The sequence below is a fragment of the Phymastichus coffea genome, unplaced genomic scaffold (assembly GCF_024137745.1).
Source record: "Phymastichus coffea isolate CEN01 unplaced genomic scaffold, Cenicafe_Pcof_1.1 PCOF00071, whole genome shotgun sequence".
Taxonomy (NCBI): Eukaryota; Metazoa; Arthropoda; class Insecta; order Hymenoptera; family Eulophidae; genus Phymastichus; species Phymastichus coffea.
In genome coordinates this window covers 893,744-919,958 of record NW_026706882.1, presented here as the reverse complement: position 1 = coordinate 919,958, position 26,215 = coordinate 893,744, and the positions used below count along the sequence as shown (strand labels likewise).

The following is a 26,215-nucleotide window of genomic DNA, read 5'->3' as shown; positions in this document are numbered from 1 at the left end:
AAAATTGAACTTCGACTTCACGAAGCTCGAATCCCATACGCAGCTGTTCATAATTACACTCGAAGTTGCTTATCAAAGCCCAACTTGCCCTCTCCTCGTTTCTTTTGAATCCTCGGTAAAGAACTATGAACTTCGGGCGGCAGCAGCACACGCCGATGCGCGCCACTTCTGATTTGTCGAAAAGTTTGCACCGCTGCTGGAAAAATCGCGCAAGTTCTTCTTCATCTTCATGGCTCGTGGAACTTTGTCACGCGATAAGAAAAAACAACGAAGACGGATCCAGTGGTTGTTATTCGTTAGAGGAGGGCGCATCTGGAGATGGTAAAGTTGGCTTCCACGATGAAAGAGCCATTAAGCCATAGTCCACCTGTTCAAGCGAAACGTACACACTCCGTCTCTCTCTCCCTCGCTTGGTCTCTGAGTTATTGCACCTGGCGACATCTGTTGCAATTAGAGCCGTCATCGCGTCAAAAGCCGAAGTTTCCGCGCGACTCTAGCAGTGCAGTTATTACGGGGATCGGCTTACCTACCTGCGTTTAGTTCGTTTGTTATCCATGCTCATTTGTCACTTCAAAGCTTTCAGAGTTTCGAGCTGCTGCTACTGATGTTTGGGCTAACCAAGTTTCACTATGTGTGTTTGCTGATGCTTTGTAAATTAATTCGTTGATCAATGAGATAAGACAGATTACATTATTTATGGTGTATGGAATTCAAATGTAACCTTTTTCTTTCTTTTTTGTAAAAACGACATTTGATTGAAATTCAATTTTTATCGATAAAATTATTCATGCAAGTTTCGATAAACTTTTACTGAAAAAAGAAACACCGTATTTCTGTAGTATTTAACAAGCGAACTAACGAAAGTGTGTCGTTCCAAGAACTTTTTTATTTAAAGTAATTTCTTAAAATCAATTAAAACTTATTATAGCTTATAAAATAAATTTATCAATTTCAATTACATTTCTTAAAATTAAAATAAAACTTTTTCTATTTGAGATTTTAAGAGAATCTAGAAGGGAAAAAATTCTTATTTAAAGCTTTTTTGGATGCAGTGTTCAGATTGCAGTTGACTTTTTGAGCTTACAGCCTAATAAAAACTTTCTTTCTCCAATCAACCTCGTCAATAGATTCTCCCATCACAATCGAGTTTTTGAATAGCTAAAGCTATACATGTATTTGACCAATCGTGCAGTAATTGCAAACTACGACAAATTCGCTTGGTCAAGTCGGAGCTTTTTAGCCGTCGACCCTCGTTCGATTCACCGAGCTTACAGTAGCGAATAGCGAGTTCCAGCAATCAGAATTTCTTGCGCGGGCGAGAGAGGTATAGAAATCAGTCGTGGTCGGTCTTTTTCAATTTAACTTACGCGTATAAAAAAAAAACCTTGATTCACGAGTTTACACATGCGCACACACACAAACACACGGGCAAAAAGTTTCTCGTTAAGACGATCCACGACTAACATTTACCCTTGTTTTTTTACCAGAACACAAGTTGTAGCTGTGCTTGTGTTTGTCCGCGCGAGTTTACAAGAAGCTAATTGATTTTCGTTGATTTTCATAAGTCATACAACTTCAATATTATCGCTAATAGAAGTATTTGATATATCTGTTACATTGCTTAAGATCATCCGATTTCTAACAATTTTTTTAAATTTCAATCAACGTGAAAAACCGGCAAATGTCTATCTTTTGACGAATGCGCAAACGTATCTCATCGCTCGAAGCTTTAAATCCAAGAGAGCCGGAAATGTCGAATAAAGCTCTGCCTGTACATAAACGTTGATTTAGAGACAGATGTAGTTTCGTTAAAATTTCACGTTTGTTTGAGCTTTGCATTCTCTATTGAAACCGGCTCGATAAATCGTCATTAGTATAGTCCCCCGTATAGAATCCATAATAAGCCGTGTTTGCACCGACCTCGACACCGTAAATCAAACGAACGTGAAACTGTGCTCGCGATTTAAATATCGCGCGCAGTAAGAACGCTTCATTGTTACTGCCGTGGAACTTTTTGATTTACGCACTTATCTAGTCTCGCACCGAGGCTGATAAATTTTCTATAATTCTCCGTACCAGCTGAAAGATAACGTTTGTTTAACGCCGCTTTGATTTAATTCTCCGATTTGTTATGTCTCTACTGCGGTATTTATTAATCGGAAACGATATCGTATTAATAAGTGAATCGCATCAAGATCGCTATAATGAATTTTCACAGATTAAATCAAATTTTATTCATTTATCAGCAAATATACCGGCACGCGTATTATTACTTATATTTATCCGAACGTGAATATGATTAATATTTAATTTGTATAGCTTATATGAAACTGAAAGATCGAATTAAGCGAACAAAGTGACCTCGTTCAAAAATATAAATATTCAATCGGAAAGGTAAATTCAGTAAATTCAATGTAACCAGGTTCACAGAAAGAATTTGCCTGTAAATGTAATAGAAATGGTCAGGATATAAATTACACTGACGCATTGTAATTAAGAGACGACGACGATGAGCCTATAAAGTTTAAGGACAATTTTTTCGGTGATAGGGATCCGCAAAACTTTTTGAGCCGTCAATGTAAATTTCCGTGTAACTGTTTAGTTTTAAATGTACTTAAAATTTTTCAACAAACTCATTCTCGTAAACTTTGTCAAATCAAATTATTTTTTTAAATTATAGTAACGGTTCACATGAGAAGCTTCAATTACAAAAAAAATAATTTATTCATCAAATCAACGAAAGAAAGAAATTTGGAAGGTTAGAGTTATTAAATTTATGATTCGCTGAACATAGCGCCGTTTCTGAAAGTACTTCCTCATAAAGATATTAAAATTATAACGTATAATTATGAGCTTGAGAAAGTGATTCTGTATAACGGATATAGAAAAGAAAAATAACACAAACTAAGTTTAGCTGTAGTGGTCGATCACGTGACTCCCGGCAGGTAAGGTGAGAGAAGAAAGTAGGCGACCATCAACGTAAAATTTACGGTGACGACATGATAAAAATTATAACATACCTTCAGAAATTTTAAGAGTTTTCTTTGTAAATTATCTATGCTGTAAAAATTACTCAAGTTTCTTTGTAAAAATTAACTGTACAGTCGGCATGTGTCTGCATTGTCATCGTGATCCGGTGAACTTTTTCTCCGTGCATTAAATACGTATAAGAAGTCAACGCTCAATTATCTCATTCGACGTTATACTTTTGATTAAACTCGAAGTTTCCAATCGATGCATTCTCTCCGATAATTTTCTAATTAATAAGTAGTAGGTTATTAGCATAGTAACTCCAGTGTGATAGGCGTCTGGTTCTATACGGCAGTAATTACCTTGAGTGCAGTCGGCGATTTTCCGGACGGCAGAGGCGAGATTCTTTTCTGTTTTTTTTTTCCTTCTCGTGGCGGAGATTAATTAAAGGAGAGCTTTTTGATCGCTGGCAAGACGCTCGACGAGTTGAAAGTCACCCCCGTGGGCGCCGTGTTATCATGATTAGTACAATCGCTGTGGTGAATCGCGAACACCGAATATAAACTTTCTTCTACTTACTTACTTGATTAATTGTACACTTGCGTGGATTATTACTTTTTTCGTTTGAATGGATTTGCATTGAAATAATTATTGTTTTTTTTCTAGGACAATTGATTTTGATAGTTTAATAGACTAAATAACGTGAAAAAGATTCTTTAATCTGTTACGTTTTCTAAGTTATCTTAAATTAAAAAAAAAACATTTTAACTTAATCTATTAATATTTAAATTATTTAAATATTACAATTAAAAAATTAATTTAACGAATAATTGTTTATTATGAAATAATAAATAACTATAAATCTCGGAAAAAACTAAACCTTCATGAAAGGTTGTCTGAATAACCAATTACTTTTTTCATTTTCTCTGTACCCTAAGGGATTCGCCATCTCTTGGCGGAAGAATGAGAGATAATCTACAATTTTCTTTGCCTCTACCAACATTAGCAACAAATTTACATGCAAACATCAAAAGCCAAAGGTTTCTCAAGTAAAGGAAAGAAGAACAAATCTTATCTTTGCACCTCATTAGACACCGAAAGTCTTATCTCAGTAGGTAAAAAAGCAAAAAAGAACGCGACGTTAAAGCACAATCCCTAATTGACTGTCGTTTACAAGCGAAAGGCCGTATCAGTTAAACCCGTTTAAGCGTTGCAGTTGCTGCCGCAGTTTTTGTGGTCGTATCTACACCCGAGGCGACGAGACTTACCAACTGAGCTTTGATTCTCTCGCTCTTTCTTTTTAGCCTCTCCTCTCTGCGGCAGCTTTTGCGTTTGTGTTTACATACAAAAATGCCATCGTTGAAATTCGTTACTAACTCCTGCATTTGAGTGATGGAAAATGTATAGGAAGATTTCGTTTGAAGATTTTACATAGCCATTTTTAAAATAAAATTCAAATTTTTATAGTGTTTTTACATTGACATTGTGTTTTGAAAATTGTAATGATTAAAATTTTTTTATAAGATTAGCAATTTTATTTTATTCTTTTTTTTTAATAGAAATAAGAACGTTTAGTTTGCATAATTGATATTTAACTAAAGCCTCTTACAACTTTTCGTATAATACTTCGTCCAGAATATATAAAATAATGATGCATAAGTTATGCATCATTATTTTATATTATGCATAAATTATATATTAATTTATTATTGATTAATTTATCAAGCTTTGTATAGAAACTTTTCTTACTTATAACTTGGTTAGTTCAAGTTTTACGTAAGAAATTCACTTTTTTATTTTTCAAAAACTATAAAGAATAACTTGACAAAAACTTTAAAAGAAACTTTAAAAGAATTTTCTACATGGAAAATTAATCAATAATAAATTGAAAATATAAATATATTACGAAGAAAATACATGAAGCCGTGAATATTGCCAAAACAGTTATTCGCAATCAAATATTTAAAAATCCTATGGAAATTATTCATCATAGGAAAGATACAGAAAAGAGATCCTGGTAAAGTTAGCAGCGGCACGCGTTGTGTACTCAAGGATTGGTCAGAGAAGTATCTCGACTGGAGCTATATAAAGAAAAGAGCGAAAAGACAAATAGAACGCTCGACAGCCAGCAGCGAGTCGGCAAATTGCGAGACAATGCCAACTCTCTTGCAAGAGAGAAACTTTAATAATGGCGAAAGACCGTCCTTTTTTTCTATATTACTTTCTCGGCTGCCGTAAGAGCGGACTAAAGCGATTTCCTTAGCTTAAATTTTCAACGATTAATTTTTCGAACGAGCGCAGCTTCATCCGAGCTTTTAGTTTACGTCAATAAACATTGGCGAGAGAAAGAAAAATAGACAAATCGAGTTTCTTGAAACAAAGTTCCCTCAACAACCTGTGTGTATTTTTTTTACTTTTTCCACGTGTGTTTACAGTCACTCTCCTAAGTAATTACATTCGGGAAATCACAGTGCAGCGCGGCGACGATTGTCGTCGGCGATAATGAGGGGCCTTGACTCCGGAGCTTCCACATTCCAAAAGAGTAAACGAACTAGTACTCGTAGTTAAGTTTGTTGCTCTTCCGTTTGAAAGCTGAGAGAGAGAAAGAGAAAGAGAGAGAGGGCAATGCGCACTATTATGTATGAGGCTTTAAGGGCCTCCACTAGAGATGATAACCGCTGCCTCTCACGGCAGAACAAAAGCTCGAGATTATGAGCTATCATCATGTTTCACTTATTCACCAGTTCAGTTTCAGTGCGTTTTGCTTGTTTAGCTTTTATTCTTTCTTCCTTCTGCCAATTTACAATGCTCATGTTTACGTTAACTATGAATGTGGAATAAAATACCAGCATAATTTCTAGAGTAGAGTTTTATCACCAACCCGGATTGAATTTGGAACGCAAATGACGCTCATTTCGATAACGTAAACAAAATGCGAACCACGTGAAGGTACAAAGAACAGTATTCAATACGATTATGAAACTTTTTTTTACTTTGATTTGAAAATGAATCCTAGAGATAAATCCATGGTTTAGAAACACCGTAAGAAGCTTTAACTTGGATACTAAAGTCTTACCCTCCGAGAGATTGTTATCTCGAGTTCGTTTATTGTCTGAAAAGCGGCTCTCTGTTCTTCAAGAAAATTATAAAGACTCTCAAAAAACGTCTACTCTCGAGTATTTTCAATAATGGCCCGCTAGCCAAATCCAGGTTATTCCTCAGCGAGTTTGAAAAGAGATAAGACTCGAGCAAGAGAAAAGTTTGTAGTTGCTGGAATTAACGCTAACGTGAAATACCCTCTCGTCGAGTCTCTTTACTATATATATCTGTGAGGTCCTCATTGTGTCAAGTAAGCTATATATAGTAGTAGTGGCAAGCACGAAAAGCTATTTTACTGTCGTTCGTTATCCCCACCCGGTTTTCTCTGGTTTTATGTTTACCCCAGACTACTTGTCTTTGGAATACATTACGAAACAAGTTCTGGGAGTCTTTGCACACTTAAATCAATTTTTTTTAAATAAGATTTGAATTAACGAAAAACTTTGAGAACGTATAATTTTAGCAAATTTGAAAACGCAACGAAATCGTTAGTTTTTAAAACGCAGCATCTTCCAAATTTGCGAGCGAAGTACATTTCGGCCGCGAACTTTATGAAAGTCCATAAACCACACAACGTCAGGAAAATAAATCGATAGAGTGGTTTTTGGCCCATGCATCAGAAAAGTTTCGATAATACATAAAATAAAAAAAAAAAGGAAAAGCTTCGCGGTAATTTTTGTGTGTCGGTGGCTACTCGTAAATCGTGCGCACGGCTGATATAAATTCGGTTAGTTCACTTGGTCAGTCGAGGCACGCAACGCACCGACCGATTGTTGCTTCTCTTTCTATTCTCGTGTGGTAACTGAACAATTTTTTTTTATTGAGCCAATGGTACGTTCACGGGAGCATTGTTTCAAAGTAAACGGAATTTACGATGGAAAACTGGATTTATTTCTTTTATTTTTGCTAACTGACACGAATGATCGATAATATACAAAAAATGCCAGAAAGAAACTTTTTTTCCGATCTAGTTAATCCACCGTAACATAGAAAGAAACTGTGTCCTTTTTCTCGTAACTTCAGAAAGCTAAGGAGCAGAAGGGTTCGCCGCAGAGAACTGGTTGAAGAATATAACGCAAATGAAGCGTAACGCGCTCGCGTCGTCGTCGAGGCAGAGAAATGACTTTTCTTTCTGTCGCTTTCCTGACCCGTTCGTCGTCCTGACACCTTCATTCGTCATTTTCTTCTAGCTGTGTACTTCCATTCCTATTATCCTTCACGCCATTGTATAAACTTGATGTTTATTGAAGGGATTATCTTTTCGCTGACTTTCGCGACCAATTTCTTTTCTTATACTTACGAGAAAAATTGTTATTCACTCGCGTTCATCGAGAAAAGAAACGCTAAAAATCGTACTCTTCTATAAAAATGTCTACAACTTTGTTCGCATGAGTTTATTAATGGAAGTATCGACTTCGGACGATCAATTTATAACTATAGAGACGTGTTTCAAAAGTTATTTCTTCAATTTTCATCTCCGACATTTTAAATAAGAACAAACGAGAGCACCTACACTTCGTTAAAACGTGACTACAAAAGATTAGACAGTAAATTCATGTATCTTAATGGTCAACTAAAAAATAGGTTTATGGAGCAAATATATAACGAAGGAATTTTTTAATTATAAGACGAATAATATTACATATAAATCTAGATTAATGGACAAGAAACAGCTTATTTCATTTTAAAATTATATATACTCAAAAGAACTTTTTTACAACATTCAAAAAAGCTCGAGCTCTGAACTTTAGTTTTTACATCAACCGGTTATTTTGAAAAACATATTTTTTGACGACGTTTTTGAACTATCGCATGATGAATGCCTGTCTCTGATTATAATAATATAATTATAAAACAAATGTTTTCACTTTACATCGTTCAATTAAGCACAAAGACAGTAGCACAGCTACAAGAAATATTGGATGTAAATCTTTCAGAACGTTTTCTCGAAATGTAATTTTCAAGAGAACGTTTTTAACGTACAGATTTTTACCACATCAAAATGTTCTCACTATCGACTTGATAAATAAAATATATGCTAATACATGTAGATACTTATTGCTTTTTCATGACTGATTACCCCTATTGATTTATAGTACTGTATTATGTGATTCAAAAGATAAGACTTTATTCCCTAATTGTTATACTTTTACAAGTGTAAATGTCAGCGCAGGTGAAATTCTCCAAAGTGAAGATAATAATCACCTGAGGGAAAAATCAGCTTTGCACTCGTATAGCCGAATGAGTTCAAATTGCGAATTAGTGATGACAGTTCATTCGGATATTGGGAAGTATTAAAGCATTGACAAATGAATATAAAAATACGTATTCCAATTGCTTATTTCCATTAAGTAAACCAACCTAATTAAATTACACTAAAAACCCTCATAATAAAGTCGTAGTTCATTAGCAAACAATCCGCAACCTTTTATCCTTACTATCATGAAGTTTTTTTCTTTCACCGTGGCAAAGTGCAGAAGCGAGAACAAGCCAACTCTAATAATTCTCTCGGGAAGGCGGACAGTTTTCTTTCCGCTAGCTCGCGAAGAGACTTTTGTAAATCTTTCACCAGCCTATTAATTAAGGCTTCTTCTTATTCATAAAGCCGACGGCTCCACTTGTACTTCGGCGTTATCTTTATTACGCGAGTACATTTCATACTTTTTGCTCACTGTCTGCTGCTACTTTTTCGTTTCTGGGGCTAGAGTTAACCCTTTTATACTGGAATGTTTTGATTTTTTCTTTTTCTTTATTTTGTTTTTTTTTCTCGGATACATTCTTTTATGAGGGAGGCTTCGTTGTTTTTTTCGTGAATATAAAGTTTCTCATCATTATTGATTTTCAATCTCTCGTGATATTAAATTTTTTAAATAAAACGGAGCTTGTCTCATCTTATTTTTTTTTCATTTTTGTGACATTATTTTCATTATTGATTAAAATTCAAACAAAAATGTTTTTAAAAATCTTGATGAATGGTTTATTCCGAATTTTTGAGCTTCATTGAAATAACCAAACAAAATTGTCCATTATGAAATTTTTTTATAAAATTTGATTTTTCTTGCGCGTATAAACGTTCTTCACTTCATGAAAATATCGTCTTTCCTAATAATCTTATGCCAAAATATGCATTGTTCATTTTAATCAAAGCGATTAACTGACTACAATTTGGTTGTTTTATGAACGTGATTATTTTGTAAATCAGTGCATAACGTCTAATCAACCGATAAACATTCATATTCAAAATTTATTGAATTTCTATTTACAATACTGTTGTTTTTATTATCATAGGAAAGTCTCTAAGTCAATAAGTGATATAAAAGTATGAAATATTTTATCAAAATGATGGTATTATCGTCGCTATGGGCACGATCCTTCCATTTTTCTATTTGTAGATTTATAGAGATTATAATTTTAAGGAATCAGTTGTATCATACAGTCCTGTTTTTCGCTTCCGAAGTAAATCAACCCGTTTGTGCAACACCTTAGTTTTCTATTGAATCGCCTTATTAGTAAAGCTATGTTTAACGAATAAAATTATTTATGGTAAAATATTTAATAATAATTTAAGTAATAGAAACAAATGTACTGTGAAAAAATGATCGTCTATCGATGAAAACATTTGTAATATTAATTCCATAGTATGTATTTATAATCAAATAGTGTTATCTTTTTGGCGGTCATTACAAGTAACAATAATAATTACAGAAACATCTTAGATAAACTTTTTTCCACTTCCTATAAATAAATAAATCAAATAATTTTTAGTGTATCATTTAACTATAAAACACTAGATTATGTCACTAAATAGTATAGTGAGTTTTTTAGTCGTATACCCACGTTTCTTTGGCAATAAATTTAATAATTAATAAATGAAATGACTACTTCTTGGCTTAAAATTCAAGTTTCCACGGCATTATTTGAAAAATTAATTATTATTGAGGACGATGTTGTAGTTATTGAAGAAACGCCTAACTGATCCTTAACTGATTAATTGATGTCATCAAAAGTGTGAACTTGTTCATTTTACCTTTTTCAATAAGAACCCGACTACTTATATGCACAGAAGTAATGTATTGTTTTTATAGTGTGAGCATATATAATGAAATTAATTTGTTCTTACTTACAATATTTTGAGAACTGTAAGATGTATATTTTTCACTGAATTTTTGTGTACCCACCTGAAACAAGCGAATAAATGACATTATTGTAAAGATATTCAAGATAACATATTTATTTTTAATAGTCGCGTTAAAAAGTATTAACAAAACAAAAGATGTAGGTTAGCGTGTGATAAGATCAACTTTAGGAACCTGCGTGCAGGGGCATTCGATTTTACGCATATTCGAGATACTTAAAATCTCGTCCCACATACGTCGTATCGAAAAATAAAGTTAGATACATGTGCATGAAAGTGATTTCATCTTCCTACAGTCTCTTCACCTCCGCTTCACTCGGGTGCTAACGTCTACACGAGGCTAAAATTACTTTCTTGCGCCAGTATTTAAATGTACTATTTTATTCTTTTTACTCTTGTCTCGAAATCTATTTGAAACTTTATTCCTCACAGTCCATGGAAAATTAATGTTAAAACGTAATGCACCTAAGTGCAAAATGTAAAGAGTAAATCGGCGGAGAAAATACGTTACTTAAAGTGACGGCTTTGCCAGTATTTACTTTTCTCCTGACAATTGCTTCTCGCGGATTCGTGCTGACAATTTTCCTCTACAATAGTGTCGCTTGTTTTGTAAATAAAACCGCGGAGTGGTAAGATTTTTTTCCTTTCGATAGCTCGAAAAGATTTCTTTATAAAAGTCGCTAAAAGCTGCTTTTACCATGGCATTTGCATCGGAATGCGATACTTTGTCGAATAAAAGCGATAGATTTAATTTTGACAAATATTTCACTTCATTTTTTAAGGCTCTTTGGAATATCAACAAGCCTTGATTCGGTGTTCCACAGTGGCCAAATATTCCTTTATTTCTCCACTTGGCCCTTTAGAACATTCATTTCATATTCTCTCTCTCTCTCTCTCTCTCTCTCTCTCTCTCTCTCTCTCTCTCTCTCTCTCTCTCTCTCTCTCTCTCTCTCTCTCTCTCTCTCTCTCTCTCTCTCTCTCTTATTTTCGCTTTTCACCGGAATGGCGCAGCATCAAAAAGCAAGAGAACTACTCTTCAACCCTCACAAACGTCAAAAGGTGAAAGAAGGAGTGGTTGCCAAAAATCGCCTTCTTAGACGAGATTCTCGGCTGCGAACCGAATTCGGGCGCCTTTGAGCAAAACTTACAGAAATTGGTCAAACGGATTCGCCGCACTTTTGTGCTTGCATTTGTAATTTAATTTCTGCGTTTTTTATTTGTTAATTTCATTGTTTGAACTAGAACGTTTTCCAGTGAAAATAATGATTCAGTTTATAACAAACACTACCCAAATAATACGAACTGTGAGAGCTTGAAGCGAGAAAACTTAATGCTATCAAGATAGCGTAAAAGTTTCACGAATCTGCACTTAAAAGTTAAGAATAAAAAATAAGCCCAAAAGCTTCTTTTTCAGAGATGTAACAAAAAATAGTTTATTTTTTGAGAGCGTACACTTCACATTTTTAAATTGACAAGCGTCTCGTTTTTATCAGACAACATCAATCTTAACAATAAAAATAAAGAAATAGGTCCGGTAAACATCGAAAACCTCGTCTTTTACAAAGTTTATGCAAACGCGATGACAATTGACCTAAAAACCCAAGTTGCTAACGAAATCAGTCGCGGAAAAGAAAGTTTTTCTCTCCCTCTTTTTTTATTCCTCTTCGGACCTCTTAACTTCCATTCCAGTTTTCTTTCGTGGCGACTTCTGAACAGGCGCTAATTACGCTACTGGTCTTGCTTAATGAGGAATTACCCTTTCATTTTTTCTCTCTGATCCGGCGTGCACTTTTAATGCTTCCTAAATTTGTTACGATTGGAAAATGTTGAGTGCGAAAAAATAGAGGTTCGTTGAATATTCTCGCGATGAAAAGACGCATCGAACGACACGATGTGCATTTTATTTGGAAGCTGAGATATCTTTAGCTTTCGATAGAACGTCGCGAAATCAATTTTTCAAAATATTGCACTAGATATAGATTACGTATGTCTTGTTTCTGACACGTTCAATTTTTAGTCTATCATTTTTACTTAGCTGAGAATAACAATTTTCTTGATATCTTATTCGTATCTGATTTAATGAAAATTTCGTCTTATTTTATAAAATTTCGGTATACCCACACTCAAACGTAATGTTAAACAATACATGATCTGCAAAATCGTAAAAATAAAATACACTTTTACAAAAATACAAATTCACTAGTGAATAATCTAGTTGCTATAGACATTATATAAACATAGCCGTGATTCGATTTAATTGGAAACGAATAATATTGCATGAATAAAAAAGTTATCGAATATTAAAAATCTCGAAACACGCAAAACTGCATTATAAACGCACTTACTTTCTAACAGCTGTCAGTTGCGCTTGATGAAAGTTAAAATTTGACCAAATCGTTCCTAATTTTAGTTTTGACAAGTTTTCTCTCAAGTTTAGCGAGGCACTGTATATATTCTATCAAGGCGTAATTTCCTTTCTTATCCTTGTTTTGAACGGCTCTCACTTGTCGAATTCGTCTCGCTAAAGTCTTCGAGCAGCTGACTAGTAGCTGTAAAAGGTGCGCGTCGTAACTTTATCGAGTTTCGCAAATCTCATTTTTCAGAAGAGCTGTAATATTTTTCGACGTCTCCTTGCTCGTTTTGGAATCTCATTTCCTTCAACTATCTACTTTTCGAAAAATACTTTATTTCCCACTCAGAATTCCTATAAGCTTTGAAATACTTTGGAGTCAGCATTATTCCAAGCAACTATGGTTAACATTTAGCGATCTGAAATCTCCTTGGAAAATGTATAGAGGATTGGGAAAAATCAAGAATGAAAGTGCAGCTTGCGAAAGCGATCAGTCGTTCACGCAAGCCCCTCACGCGACGCATCGTCAGCGATCTCCATCGGCGCAGGAAGAGACGACGCGAAAGTGGATTTCCAGTCGCGTCTTCGCGCGCGCAAAGTGCCTCCGCAGGCCACGCTACTGCGAAGGCTAAAAAAGATCGATACGATCAAAGCGCGGGAAATTCGACTGGCAATCGCATCCGGCACTGTCAATCCAGATGCGCATCTCACCGCCTACCCTCGCCGAAGTATATTTTTTTCTACTGCGAAACAATATCGAGTGCCTTGAGTGCCATCAAGCTTCCGGAGCGCGTGAGATTAGCGCAAATCTATTTTTACATCTTTCGAAGCGCTACACGGATAAATCATTTGTGCGAACCGTCGAGTGGCTCTTTGTGCAATAAAATCCACTCCAACGCACTAAAAACAATCAAAGCGTTTTGCATATAACGAAATTCAAAGCCATAAACACACGTGTGTAAATCATCGCACATCAATCAAGCAAGCGAGCGCGAGAGAGAGAGAGAGAGAGAGAGAGAAATGCAGTTTGCTTTTGGCAGATTCGCTGTTTGCTCTCGGGGCATTTCACGTCGCGCGCGAGCGCATACATACATGTAACCCTCCCTCGTCTTTTTCGATTCCATTAACGGACCGTATCCCGCGGGCGATTTCCGCCTTCGTGTGTTTAACCAAACCGGATTGATTCTTTTTGATGTTACGTGCGCGCTAGAGGGTCGAAGTATCGGCAACTGACGAAGGAAGAATCGTTCGTGAAATAAAAAAAAATCGTTCCCGTAGAACTCTCGGCATTCCGGCAAGCTGATATACCTGGATTTCATCAAAATTGCAATTGTACAAAAGGATCCCTTTCACAAACGTAGACATCTGTATATCAACATTTCCAATGGATCGCAATCACTCCCCATTGAACTCCGCGCCATCAGATTGTCAATACTATCTGTCCAGGCGTACCAGTCCTATATGAGCGCGTATCTCTCTCAAGCGCGCGCGCACGCGCTCTTTACACGCGTAAAACTTCGAGTGCTGCTGTCATTCGCACCTATATATGTGCGAACAAGTGCGATCGAAGATTGCGTAATTGTGGCCCGATGATTAATATGACATACATGCTATGCGTCATTCTTTTTCTGACAACCGCAAACATGAATTGTGACTGACTCATGTACATTCCAAGACGTCTGGCAAAGAGTCGCGTGTGGTATTGGTTAACGCTTAAATTCTATTTGATTTGGTGACAACGTGCCTTTTTTTAGTGAAAAAGCAAATTGGATGTTCGTCATTAGCATGAAACGTTTCAGAAAGAAAATTTAAAAGTGCGCGTTGTGTAAGCAGCTGGAGTTTCACGTGGGACGAGAAAAAAATAATCTCGCAAATAAGATAAACACATACACTTAGCGCCGTGTGTTGAACAGAACACACATACATATAAGATCTCTATATGACGACTTTGGCTCGCTACAAACCTGGCAGTAGTAAAAAAGCCTTTCAGCCGTCATCATGTGTCATGGATACTTCCATTTCTTTACCTTAGTTGTGATACTTACTTTATCATCAATTAATCAAGGTTCGGTGAAGTTAACATTTTATCTTCAATAATTAGTTAAAGTGCCATTATTTCACAACTAACAAGGTGCAGTTAACAAGTTTGCTATTGATTTTCAGTATCAGCAGTAAAATGCTACGACTGCGATTCCCATATCGATAAGGATTGTACTGACAATCCTAAACAAACTAAGTTTATCGTTGATTGTTCGCACCATTCCTTTCTACCAACTTCGGAAAAGCAAGGTAGGGATAAAATATAAGTGAAACTACATCAGTCTATGGCTCATAATTGCATAAAAAATAGTCTGCTTTGTTAGATCGCATGATCTTCACATTTGATAACTGATTAAAGTAATGTAATGTTTGTGACGTAGATAATCAAGCAGCAGGAGTGGAATATAATTGCGGCTATGCGCGAGGAGGTAAGAAAATAAATATTGGAAAAATAGCGAATGAAGAGATATTTAATGTGATATCTTTATTCTCTTCAACTTTAGTTTCAACTATAGATAGTGAAATTCGAGTAAGAAGAGGATGCGCTGTCAAATCAACGACGTGTGAAACTTACTCAAGGATTTACAAAGCGGATCACAATATCGAGCTTAAAGAGTGCACGCGCTGTGAATCTGATTTCTGTAATTCGTCTGGACATTTGAGTACTGGAATCTGGAGCCTTTCTTTATCTTTAATAGCACTATATATTTTTAAATTATAAATTGGATCAATTTGACATTTAAGATATTTTATGACGAGTTTTATGAAATAGCGTGCATGCACGTACTATATTATTTTGTATCAATGTATTTTTTGTAATTTTTCTACTTGAAATTGAGATGGGTACATATGTTTTTCAATCTAAAGAGTTAGACTAGTTAAGAATAAATAAATCATCATCACTTATCAAATGCATCGCAATAAAATACGTATCATGAAAGTTGTATATATTTAAACGAACTATCTATTGTATGAATGAATGTAAATCAGGCTAGATTAGTTCTACAACCAATCATCTAAGTGATCATTGTTATTCTAGGAAATGGATGATTTGTTTGTGAAAAATAGACTGAAAATAGCATTAACCTTTTGTATGCATTAATAAGTAATTTTCCCGGCGTCCCAGTCGAACCGGTCTTTCGGGATTCTAAATATTCCAGTTTAAAGTTCAAGAGTACGTGCGATTTATTTACACACTGTGAGTTAACCGATTATGCATTTTAGTCGATTAAACTTTGCCTGCATAAGATATTCTTTATGACACGGATATACAGCAGACCACGTCTTAGCTATGCAATATTGTATTATAATTATTACTTTATAAGGGGCATATCCAGATCTACTAGAGTTGGCCAGTTATATCGAGAACTAATTTAACGATATGTATACCAATCTTGTTCTATATCGTGATTTTGTAGGTTTTATGACTTTGTACCCTTTTACATTTGCAAAATGTATAATAATATTACAAAACATTCACTTTATCAACTACGAATACAGACTTTGAGTCGAGTTAATAATTTGACCGATTAAACACCGAGAGTTTTTTTAGGCATGTAGATCAAATTGTAACCTAGCCGCACAAGATATCTTTAAAAAAAGGTACCTAAGCATTCAGAATTCAGTGCAAACTCACTTTTTATAGAATTACGAATTAGCTATATATACCGGGACGACTTAAAAATGGACTGACAAAAACATATTTTATTTGGTTCAACTCGACTTACTTAAACGTTTCCAGGTAATTTATTTTAAAGACAAACATCATTTCTTACGTCATGCGAGTGGTAAACATTTTTATAAAAAATAGTATTTCAACGGTTATCCGAGTATGTCATCACCTGCAATGCAGATTATGATTAGATAGGGTTTGTGCTTACCTTGTACGTGAACCTAAAACGCCGATAAGCTTCTACATATATGTTACGTGCTAAGCTAGAGCAGACACCAGACGCTGAGATGTCACCAAACGATCGACAAGATTAAAAAGAAGTCGGAGGAGAGTCCCCTGTTTTCACAGGAAAAGAAAGACAGGATGTAACAATATACAGTCAAAAAGCAATTATTTTGTGCTTGATTTTCTTACGCGAACTCACACTATTGACCCCAAAGGCTAGGCGGTAGATAAGAATAGATCCGCATTGCCATCCCTCCTATAGCCTGCTTTCCCGTTGTCTACGTTACCATTGGTTAATTGTTTATCTGATTACGATTATTTTGAGTTGGACCCGTGAGAGCGCAAAAAAATCACAAATCCCGATTAGCTTCAATTTACTGATATTAACCTATTCAATCAGCATCTAGATATCAATTTTTAGATCTAAAACAGTATATTCATACTAATTACCTAATACTATTGATATTATTTCAGTTATTTTGTCGAATGGACATGCTGTGGTTACTAGTATATTCACAAAAATATATAGGATATGACATCGTTAGAGTTTATTGTCGTACAAAAAAACAAAATAATGTTCAAACAAATATTTGTAATTCTTTCGGTAATTTGAATGCAGGATTTTCGATCTTTTCATTACCATTACTGTTGGGGTATCTAATGGAATTTTAAACGCTTGATATTTTTAGTTTTGATGATTTTTAAAGTATATTCATTTTAATAAAAAAACCTTTTGATACACTATCCATAATTATATTTGTACTAACACGTTCTAATTTTTCATATTTTAATTAAATTTTTATTGCAATTTTAGAGGTTATTTTTCTCACAGCGTTATCGAGAACTGATATCTCCATGAACGTATAGATAAACGTCTTATCAGCCAGAAATGTTTCTATTGTGTGTCATATTTTTCTCCTAATAATAAAGTAACGGATGCCATCTTGAAACATTTTATTCTTGATATGATTGGCTGAGATATAGTCACCTGATATACTTACTAGATCCTAATAAATAAACATGTACGTGTGGTTTCAAATTGAAATTTTACTAATAAAAAGTCCATCCTTTTCTATCTACTTTCTTAAAAAAGTGATGGCCTGGAAAGTGAAAGCAATTGATTTGTGATTTGATTGGCCGAAGGGTAGTCACGTGATCAGCTATCATGTGAAGTATATATATACATACATATACACACGCAGACACCTACATACATATATAGTATCGCCTATAAAAGGTTACTACGGAATTTCGTAGATTCGAAAAATGTATTAGTACAGTGGACATAAATTTAACATAGATTAATTTAATTATAGTAACCTCAATATGAAAACCGATATAGAAATTAATTGAACTTTGCCCGATGTAAAAGTTGAGCTTTGAATAAATGAAGTAAACAATAAAAGATGTAAATCGAAGATTATCACGATAAAATATTGTACAGTGATTTCGACTTTATTCAGTTACGTAAAATATTGGAAATTTTTTTTTGAAAATGCATTAATTACAACCGTGAACGTCTACCGAAGTATGTTATTTACATCGTGAAGGATTGGTTATAGAAAACTATAATGTTTATCGAACTTATAATACAAGTTTTATCGTGTTTTTGAATCTTTTTGATAATTATTCAACACAGAACTTCTAAAAGTAAAAATTTAAAACTTCATTGGTAACAATTTTTAATCATGATCAAGTATTAACGTAAATGAATATTTATTTACCAACAAATAATAACATCGGTTATATCTCATATTAAATCATGGAAACATTTAATGTATATTGAGCATTAAAATGAATATGTAAAGAAAACGAAGCAGATAAGCGCACTAGACATCACTAGTACACATCCATAGTAGTAGCTTTATTGTTCAAAGATTATATATTTATAGATATATAAAATATATTTATATATTTTATAAATGTTACATATCAAAAACTATATTTATATTACACAGATTCTGTTAACGGCATTGAACATTAGATAAAAAAAATTACTTTAAATAAAAATGGTGTCTGTAATGTTTGATAGGTGAGCAAAATAATTTTGCAAATAACAGAGCTCGGTAAATGCGAATTGATCACTAACTCTACAAATTGAATTTAACATGCATCGAACTTGAAAACAATTTAGCGTATAAATAATTGTCTATCAAATAGAATCCTGTAAATCCTTTTTTAAAAAATGCAAAACAAGATGCATTAGCATTAACAACTAAAACTTCTCGGCTACTAATGGTAATAGAAAGATCGCCTTTAAATTAAAGATCTTTGGATTAGCCCATCAAATCCTGTTAGTAACGAACCGAGTTTACGAATCGTGTGCCGAATGTACAGATGTAGCGCTGACGCAAGTAGTAGCGCAAGCGGGAAAACCCTCTTTTGTTATTACGTCCTTTGTCAGCCGAGAACGCGCAGCACTAATCCTACTGGTGCCGATCAGCTTCAAAACCGACCGTCATAAACCATGTTTTATGGTCACTAGTACTTGTTCGCTTTGGCTTTCTCGTGAATTTTTCTGTTTTCGGCGCATGCCTGTAATAGAAAATAGGACACCAGCACGTTTCACTCGTTAAGAAAATTCCCATATGTATTCTTAGAAAGAAGTCTCGTTATCGTGAACGAGGAATAGTTCGTAAGAAAGAAAATGTAAGCGTGCGATCGAGTTGAAAGGTAATGGAAGAAACGCGGATACTCGAATGTCTAACCCGTCTCCTCTCCGATCTCCTCCGAGGCTACCATCACCAAAGCATCTCACGAACCAGGCTCACCAGCTCGGATATTGCACGAGGGCAAATCCCAGGCTATTCGGCAACCCACAAGCGAGGCCACACGAAAGAGTGCGCTTGCGCCCCGATTCGCTCGTCGGGCCCCTCCGACCACGCCCACAGCCAAAGAAAGGCGGAAAAGCTCGAGGCGGAAAAATAAAATTACGACACTGTGACCTCGAGGTTTGTTGTAAAATAAGGCGCTTACACTTTATACAAGTTTACCGTAGTTTGACGAAATCGCATGATAATTCACCATTTTTTATACATACAAATAAAGGAAGTTGCACTCTTAAGAGCCCAACTTTAACAAAAAATTAAATAATAAGAAAATGCATTTCCAAACCTAAATTAATTATTCTTGTTCACCCCACCCTCAACGCCTTTTATTATTATTACTTTGTTATTGTTCGTGTTTAAATTTTTCATAACGCTGCTGAATTTTTGAATTATTTTAGAAGCGCTATATCTGAGACTTCTTAAAGGAATAGGTTTGTTTACTCGTAGCATCATGATTTTGTGTCTGGTTATTCTTCTGATTGTTATAGTTCTCCATATATATAGTGGCCGATATAAACTCTGATTTTTTAAGTAAAAATTTTATTAATCTGTTTTGAATTTCTTGGATACAGTTCAATTTACAAATATTACGCAAGCAATAGTACCATATATTACATGGCAATGATGTAAAACAGCGTATATTATATTGTTATTAGAATCTTTATGTTCACAAATTTTGCAAGTTTCGGTATTATGAAAATAATATATTTGGTTTTTTTACAATATAGTTTATATGACGTTCCTATTCGAGTCTATAGTACATCACAATATAAATATTGATACTATTCACACAAAATAGATATTTAATTATTTTGTCTTGCCAGAACGACTGGACTAATATAGGAATCAACACATTCTTTTACAACGTCAATTTTCTCATTAGTAAAAATGGCCTTTGCGTGGTTTAATTGACGAGGAATTTGTAGTGGTGAAAGAGTTAACGGTGAGTGGCTTTCAGCGACACGTCAACGCCAGGAAATGATATAACCGCGAGCGACTTGCCAGCCGCGGAAGCGAGGGCGAGAGATAGCTTTGACAACGTCATGATAGACGGCGTTATTTTCATGTCAACCTACGAGAGTGATGATTGATTTTTTGCATTCTAAATTGTAATATAGGTCGGTCCATCAATCTCGCAGTGTCTTTAAAATTATAAGAAGAAATTACGACACCAGGATTTCAATAACCCAATTCTGATTCATACTCAATTTGTCACCTTCTATAAGGAAATTTTGAAATGAAGAAAAAGCATAAGAAAAATTATTCTATCAAAGAGGATATTTAGGTCGTTTTCGATTGGATGGCCCGAGTGGATTCGTTGCGTGTGTTTGTACACGCCTCTCTGATTGCGAGTTAGTCTGTACTTGGTAATATACGAGAGACTACATAATTGAAAATTTTCACTTGTTCGATTCTAAGCTAATGTCTGTGAGTGCGAATTTATTTTGGTGTACAAGAACCTTATTTCTCGTGAATACATGCAGAGTTAAAATTCAATTCAGCCTTAACCAGCGACTATATTCGGCAAAAATAATCGTAATCCATCTCGACAAGTTCTAACATTCTAAGGTAATCAAATTTAGTTACATCGGAGTATATCCCGTTTTAAATTATTCACATTAAAACAACAAGATCGGACTACTTCTATTTTCTGTAGAGACGATTTATTATTAGTCACTGATATCTTGCAGTATTCTCATAATACTAAAATATTCAAAGTTGGCTTACTTGCGGCAGGCAAATATGAATACACAGTGAAAATTGTTTTACTCGCAAGAGTGCCATTGACGAAAAAATCTAAGCATCAACTTCCGGCTCCGTTACCATTGCGAAGAAACGTTGAACTTCAAAATGCGCGCTAGATACATGCAGGTTAACGCTCCCCTTAGTTACAACCAAGGGTGTCAAGCACGCACAAGCGTATAATTCACTTAATGACTGCAGTAGGTGGATAGGAGGCCTTCTGCCATACAGTGACACAATTAAGGCGAGATGCGCGAAAAGGGAGCCGCAAATTAAAAGAGGGTGCAAGCTCAAAGAGTTGCCGCTTACGCCGACTTAATTGAGTCACTGTCTCTGCAGCCTTTTTCCTTCTTCTTTTTCTCTACTTTTTTTCTTACTTTGGCAAAGCCTCGCTTGTTTAAATTATTAATACCGACTGGCTTGGTAATGAGCTTCGCGTGGTATTCGACGAAGTCTGATGAATTGGCCTGCGTTGCTTTGAAAAATTATGATGAGTTTTTAATTGCGCTACGTATATCCGAATTTAGACCGAGGCATCCACTTTGAACATCATTTTTTCTAACCACGACCGAAAATCACGTGGCCCTTCGTATTTACTTGTTCGTTTAGAGATTCTACTCGCAGATCCAGAACATTAACTTTTGCTGTAGTAAGGAAAAAGAATACGGTAATGATGTTCACGCGCTTGCGTTATCGATGACAACAGCTATATTTAGCTAATGATTGAACTTTATTCAATACAGTTATGGACGAGGCAATTATTATGAACGATTCGTACTAATACGGATTATATTCGATAACTGCTGGAATTAAGTGACACGCTTCTTGACTCACTTAATTGCCGATACCATCTTTGTTTCTGTCTAATTGAAAAACAACGTTAAGCGGACGATAGAGGTTTCGTCAGGTCTTTAAAAGTATCCATTACGTTTGATCATAAATATTAAATATACGCGGAACATATAATTATGAAATGTATTTACACTTTCTACATAGGCAAACTTATCTATTATGTTTTCAGAATTTTCATAGGATAAATATTATAACTAGTAGATTGATGATTACATAAAAATGATTTGTTCAGTGTGGAAAACATTTAAATAGAAACTACCGTATTCGCGAATCATTTCTCTACGTATTGCATTTATAAAATAGTTGTATTACCAAGAAGCACAATTACTGCTCGAAATCGATATTACTTCTGATACAGCATAACACACACAGTATATTGAAGATTACACTTGACAGCGATAAATTACTTGTATAAATTGAACCCATTTGACTCTATTCATTGATAAGTAAATGTACTATATTGCCGTAAAGATGTCTTCCTCAAAAAGCTACATTCAATACCTTGCTGCAGTTTTACTGATCTCGGTGTGCTTGTTTGAACAAGGTACAATAAAAATTTTTGCTCAATACTTAATATTTTGCTTCCATTATTTTTATAAGATTAACATTTGCTTTTTAATTTTCACGAAGCAACGATCAGTTGTTAAACAGTATGATTATATATACATATATAGTTCAAAAACTATGTCATTCTTAAAATCAAACAGAATTAAAATCGGATGGAAATTATTACATACAATTCTTGTTTTAATCCATTCTCTTTATTACTAAGGTCACTAAAATTTTATTCCACCTGTATTTGTTATTCTCATTAATACTAATTCCTGTTCAATTTACAGCATCGGCGAGAATATGTTATTCTTGTGACTCCGATAAAGACTACGACTGTATTTCTCGTCCTAACCAAGATAAGTTTGCCGTAGTATGCACAGCGTACACAGCCAACGCCAAAACTTCCGAACTTTCGGACTCCAATACTGAAGGTTTCATAAACAATAGTATTCTTTTCATTAATAATCTACTTTGAATGTTTGTCTTTGTTACTTTAATTTTTTTACAACATAATAATTATTGTGTGCTTTCAGAACTGATCGGATCAAGAGCAGTTGTGCAAGATTGCGCCACTGCTATTGGAAGTAAGTTAATAAACAAAATAAATATTTTAAATGATATCAGACATACATATAAAATATAAATGATTTCAATTTCAGTTTCGACTATTGATGGCAGTCCTAGAACTGTGAGAGGATGTTCTATACCGTCAGTGACATGCGCTACTTATCAAATAATCTACGCAGCAAAATTCAATCTTCAGGTTAACAAATGTCTTCGTTGCAATAGTGATGCTTGCAATTTCAGGAATTATTAATTTGTAAATAAATGAGATCTGGAACTTCATGTTTAAGCAATTTATCAAATTTTCATTTAATAAAAAAACTTTGCAAAATGTCAAAATGATATTTATTGTTATTCTTTTTCCCGGGACAAAGCTATTTGTTGTGCATTGAAATGCCAACTCTATCATCACGTTTATTGTAACCACAATGTAACTATGAAAAATCTGACGTCGAGACTTGGTTTATAGGTGATTCAGTTTTTCATAGCAAAGTCGATTTCTCTTTTCGCATTATCTAATGAAAACACGTACTTAAACTTCGATAAAAAAAAATTGCTATATTTCGTTGACGAATCCATACATGACATCACCCGCTATCAAGATTATCTTGTTTGAGATATAATTTTCTGAAGATATGAGTAAGCTTTTCAAGTAATACCTCAGTATCGGCTAACCTGTCAAATCGTGAACAAACTTTGGAGTGATCACCATGTACAGCTCACAAAGATATTTTCAATACTTCGCTGTATTCTTTCTATTCTCCCTGTGTTCAATTAGACAAGGTAAAACACAAGTTTTAAACAAAATTTTTTCTTTTTACTTAGTTAAATCCAGATTACAATTACAATAAATACAGTTGAAAACTAATTTGCACTGCAGCCTGCAGAGGAATATTAAGCTCTTGTATGCGGGATTTAATATCAAAGTATTTATAAACTAATAATAGTTACATCATTTTCTTACTTTATTATATATTATAGCTTACATTTTAATTCACATGATTATTGCATTATATTTGTACACATTTGTGTGTTTTTAATAATCCATTTCAACTTATTTTTAATTGCTTTTATATTTTCATTTAATGTTTTGCGTTAATAGAAATGCATTAATGGGAACTAAAAATAACTGGTTAATTTTTATTGATTTTCAGTATCATCCAGAAAATGTTACGCATGCATCTCTGACATTAACACTGATTGTATTACTGGTAATTTATCTACGACATCTACATATGAATGTAATAAAGATAAACAGTCAAACAGCCTATTTTATGGAAATATCAATTCACTTGGTAAATCATTTATCTGAACATTGTATAATATTAAAGATCAATAATATTTCTATGCAATACGTTTCGATTGACATATTGACAACGTAAATATATTATTGTTGTAGATCAAACGAATAAAACTACAATAGAATATGACTGTGCTTACCTCAGAGGCGGTGAGTCAGAAATCAATTTTCATGTCTAAACCAGTATATTAGTATTAATATCATTTATATTATTTCAGTTGCTTTGTCAGATGGACATGTTGTGGTTATTAGAGGATGTGTACCAAAGTATATAACATGTGATACCACAAAAATGCTTGCTATACAAGGGAATGCTCAGCAAATAGACACTTGCACACGTTGCGACGCCGATCTGTGTAATTCTTCCGGTCATTTGAAGGCTGGATTACCAATCCTTTTACTGTTAGTACTGATGAGATACCTGATCAAATTTTAAACTCTTGATGTTTTCACATTAAATGACGTTCATTTTAATAAAAAAATTTGTTGTATTATTGGTAATTGTACTTGTCCTAAAACATATACCTATTTTTCATATTTTAAGCAGATTTTCATCTCACATTTTGACGTTTCATCTTTTCTCACAGCATTATCAGCCAAAATTCTATTGTGCATTATATTTTACCTATTGATAGTTATAGTATTTTTTTATTTATATTAATCAAATTATAGTTACCAATACGTTAGGTAAGACATCGAACCAGGTACTTTATAAAATTAAATTATTTTGTTAACACTTATCACAAAATTGAACCAAGCGTTCATACAAATATTTTGAATAATAAACAACGGATCTAAAACTGCAAGAGTATAATCGGAAATGCACAAAAGGAATGAAGGAACTCTAGAGAAAATGAACAGAAACCAACTAAGAAAAATTATAGAAAATCTTCGCCTAATTAGCAAGGATAGCGAGACTCATTAAGTCCGTTAAAGAAATAAATAATATTTTTCATTATAAGAATACGCGCACCTGAAGATTAGAAGTAAGTACATTTTTCCCTTCACCGAAGGGACGGGTCAAAGGATTTTTTGCGTACATGGCGGCGTCTGCTCGTCACAAACATGCTAACGAAACCGATAAGAAGAGATGTGACGAAACGCTAGTACGTTAATTAGTATAAATATACTTGGTCTAGAAGAATTTGAAGTTTAGAAAATACAAATTATTTTTCTGTCATTTCCCACAAGTAACAATTAAGTATTGATTTTAAAAAATTCAATTAAAAAAAGAGAGCTAGAACTTAGGACGCGACCATATTGATTATTGCGGGTGACTGTATTAAGGTCATTATTCGACTTGCAATTGAGTGTTGGAGATTGAGTATTCCAGTGTTTTAAGCGGAAACATTTTTTAATCATTTTTTTATTCCACAACTCTCATCGAGACATATTATTATACGCGAAACATTAAGTTCCACACGCGCTCCTAAGCCACTCCTTGTTCTTTAGAAACAAATCTGCGGTTGTATTCGGAAATCATATGCAAAACATATGACATGTGACACTGTTAAAATAAGAAATGCAGCAAATGTCGGTGTTCAGGTAGAGATTTGCAAGCGTCGCAATTCAGACTTGTGTAATTCTTCGGATCATTAAAAAACTGGACTATAGGTGTTTGTATTCACACTGAACGCGTCAACATTAATGATTAATAAATATTCTCATATTATATACGTATGAATTTATAATTTGAATAATATATATATCATTAGCATTTTATTTCCATACTTGCTACATATTATGCTTACTACTTATATTTAGGGTACTTCGTACACTCGTTGATTTTGGTTTCTTGTTTCGATTTTCTTAAGTAACACTTAAATTAAAATTTTTTGAGAATTTAATTTTAAACATAGATACAAAAAGTTGTTTAATTTATAAT

The 26,215-nt window shown here is 34.2% G+C and overlaps 4 protein-coding genes across 6 annotated transcripts in view; 3 read left to right on the top strand and 1 right to left on the bottom strand.

The window, feature by feature from the left end:
• Positions 1-26,215, bottom strand: part of LOC131667836 (connectin) — a 222,997-nt gene that overhangs the window by 52,200 nt on the left and 144,582 nt on the right. The window contains exon 1 of one of the 3 annotated variants that reach the window (XM_058941550.1): positions 13,863-13,938. The exons of the other annotated variants lie outside the window; for them this stretch is intronic. Coding sequence (XP_058797533.1) covers positions 13,863-13,873 — 11 coding nt within the window. The 5' untranslated portion in view covers positions 13,874-13,938. Of the gene's footprint in view, positions 1-13,862; positions 13,939-26,215 lie in introns of those variants that run through there. 3 annotated transcript variants of the gene reach the window in all.
• Positions 14,373-16,666, top strand: LOC131667839 (uncharacterized). The gene is made up of 4 exons (XM_058941554.1): positions 14,373-14,619; positions 14,718-14,843; positions 14,975-15,022; positions 15,098-16,666. The coding sequence occupies exons 1-4, from the start codon at positions 14,553-14,555 to the stop codon at positions 15,313-15,315; spliced, it is 459 nt and encodes a 152-aa protein (XP_058797537.1). The 5' UTR covers positions 14,373-14,552; the 3' UTR covers positions 15,316-16,666.
• LOC131667840 (uncharacterized) lies at positions 22,327-23,369 on the top strand. Its single transcript, XM_058941555.1, has 4 exons — positions 22,327-22,458; positions 22,754-22,897; positions 23,000-23,050; positions 23,126-23,369. The coding sequence occupies exons 1-4, from the start codon at positions 22,365-22,367 to the stop codon at positions 23,281-23,283; spliced, it is 447 nt and encodes a 148-aa protein (XP_058797538.1). The 5' UTR covers positions 22,327-22,364; the 3' UTR covers positions 23,284-23,369.
• Positions 23,681-24,821, top strand: LOC131667837 (uncharacterized). Its single transcript, XM_058941553.1, has 4 exons — positions 23,681-23,813; positions 24,185-24,325; positions 24,430-24,480; positions 24,549-24,821. The coding sequence occupies exons 1-4, from the start codon at positions 23,741-23,743 to the stop codon at positions 24,764-24,766; spliced, it is 483 nt and encodes a 160-aa protein (XP_058797536.1). The 5' UTR covers positions 23,681-23,740; the 3' UTR covers positions 24,767-24,821.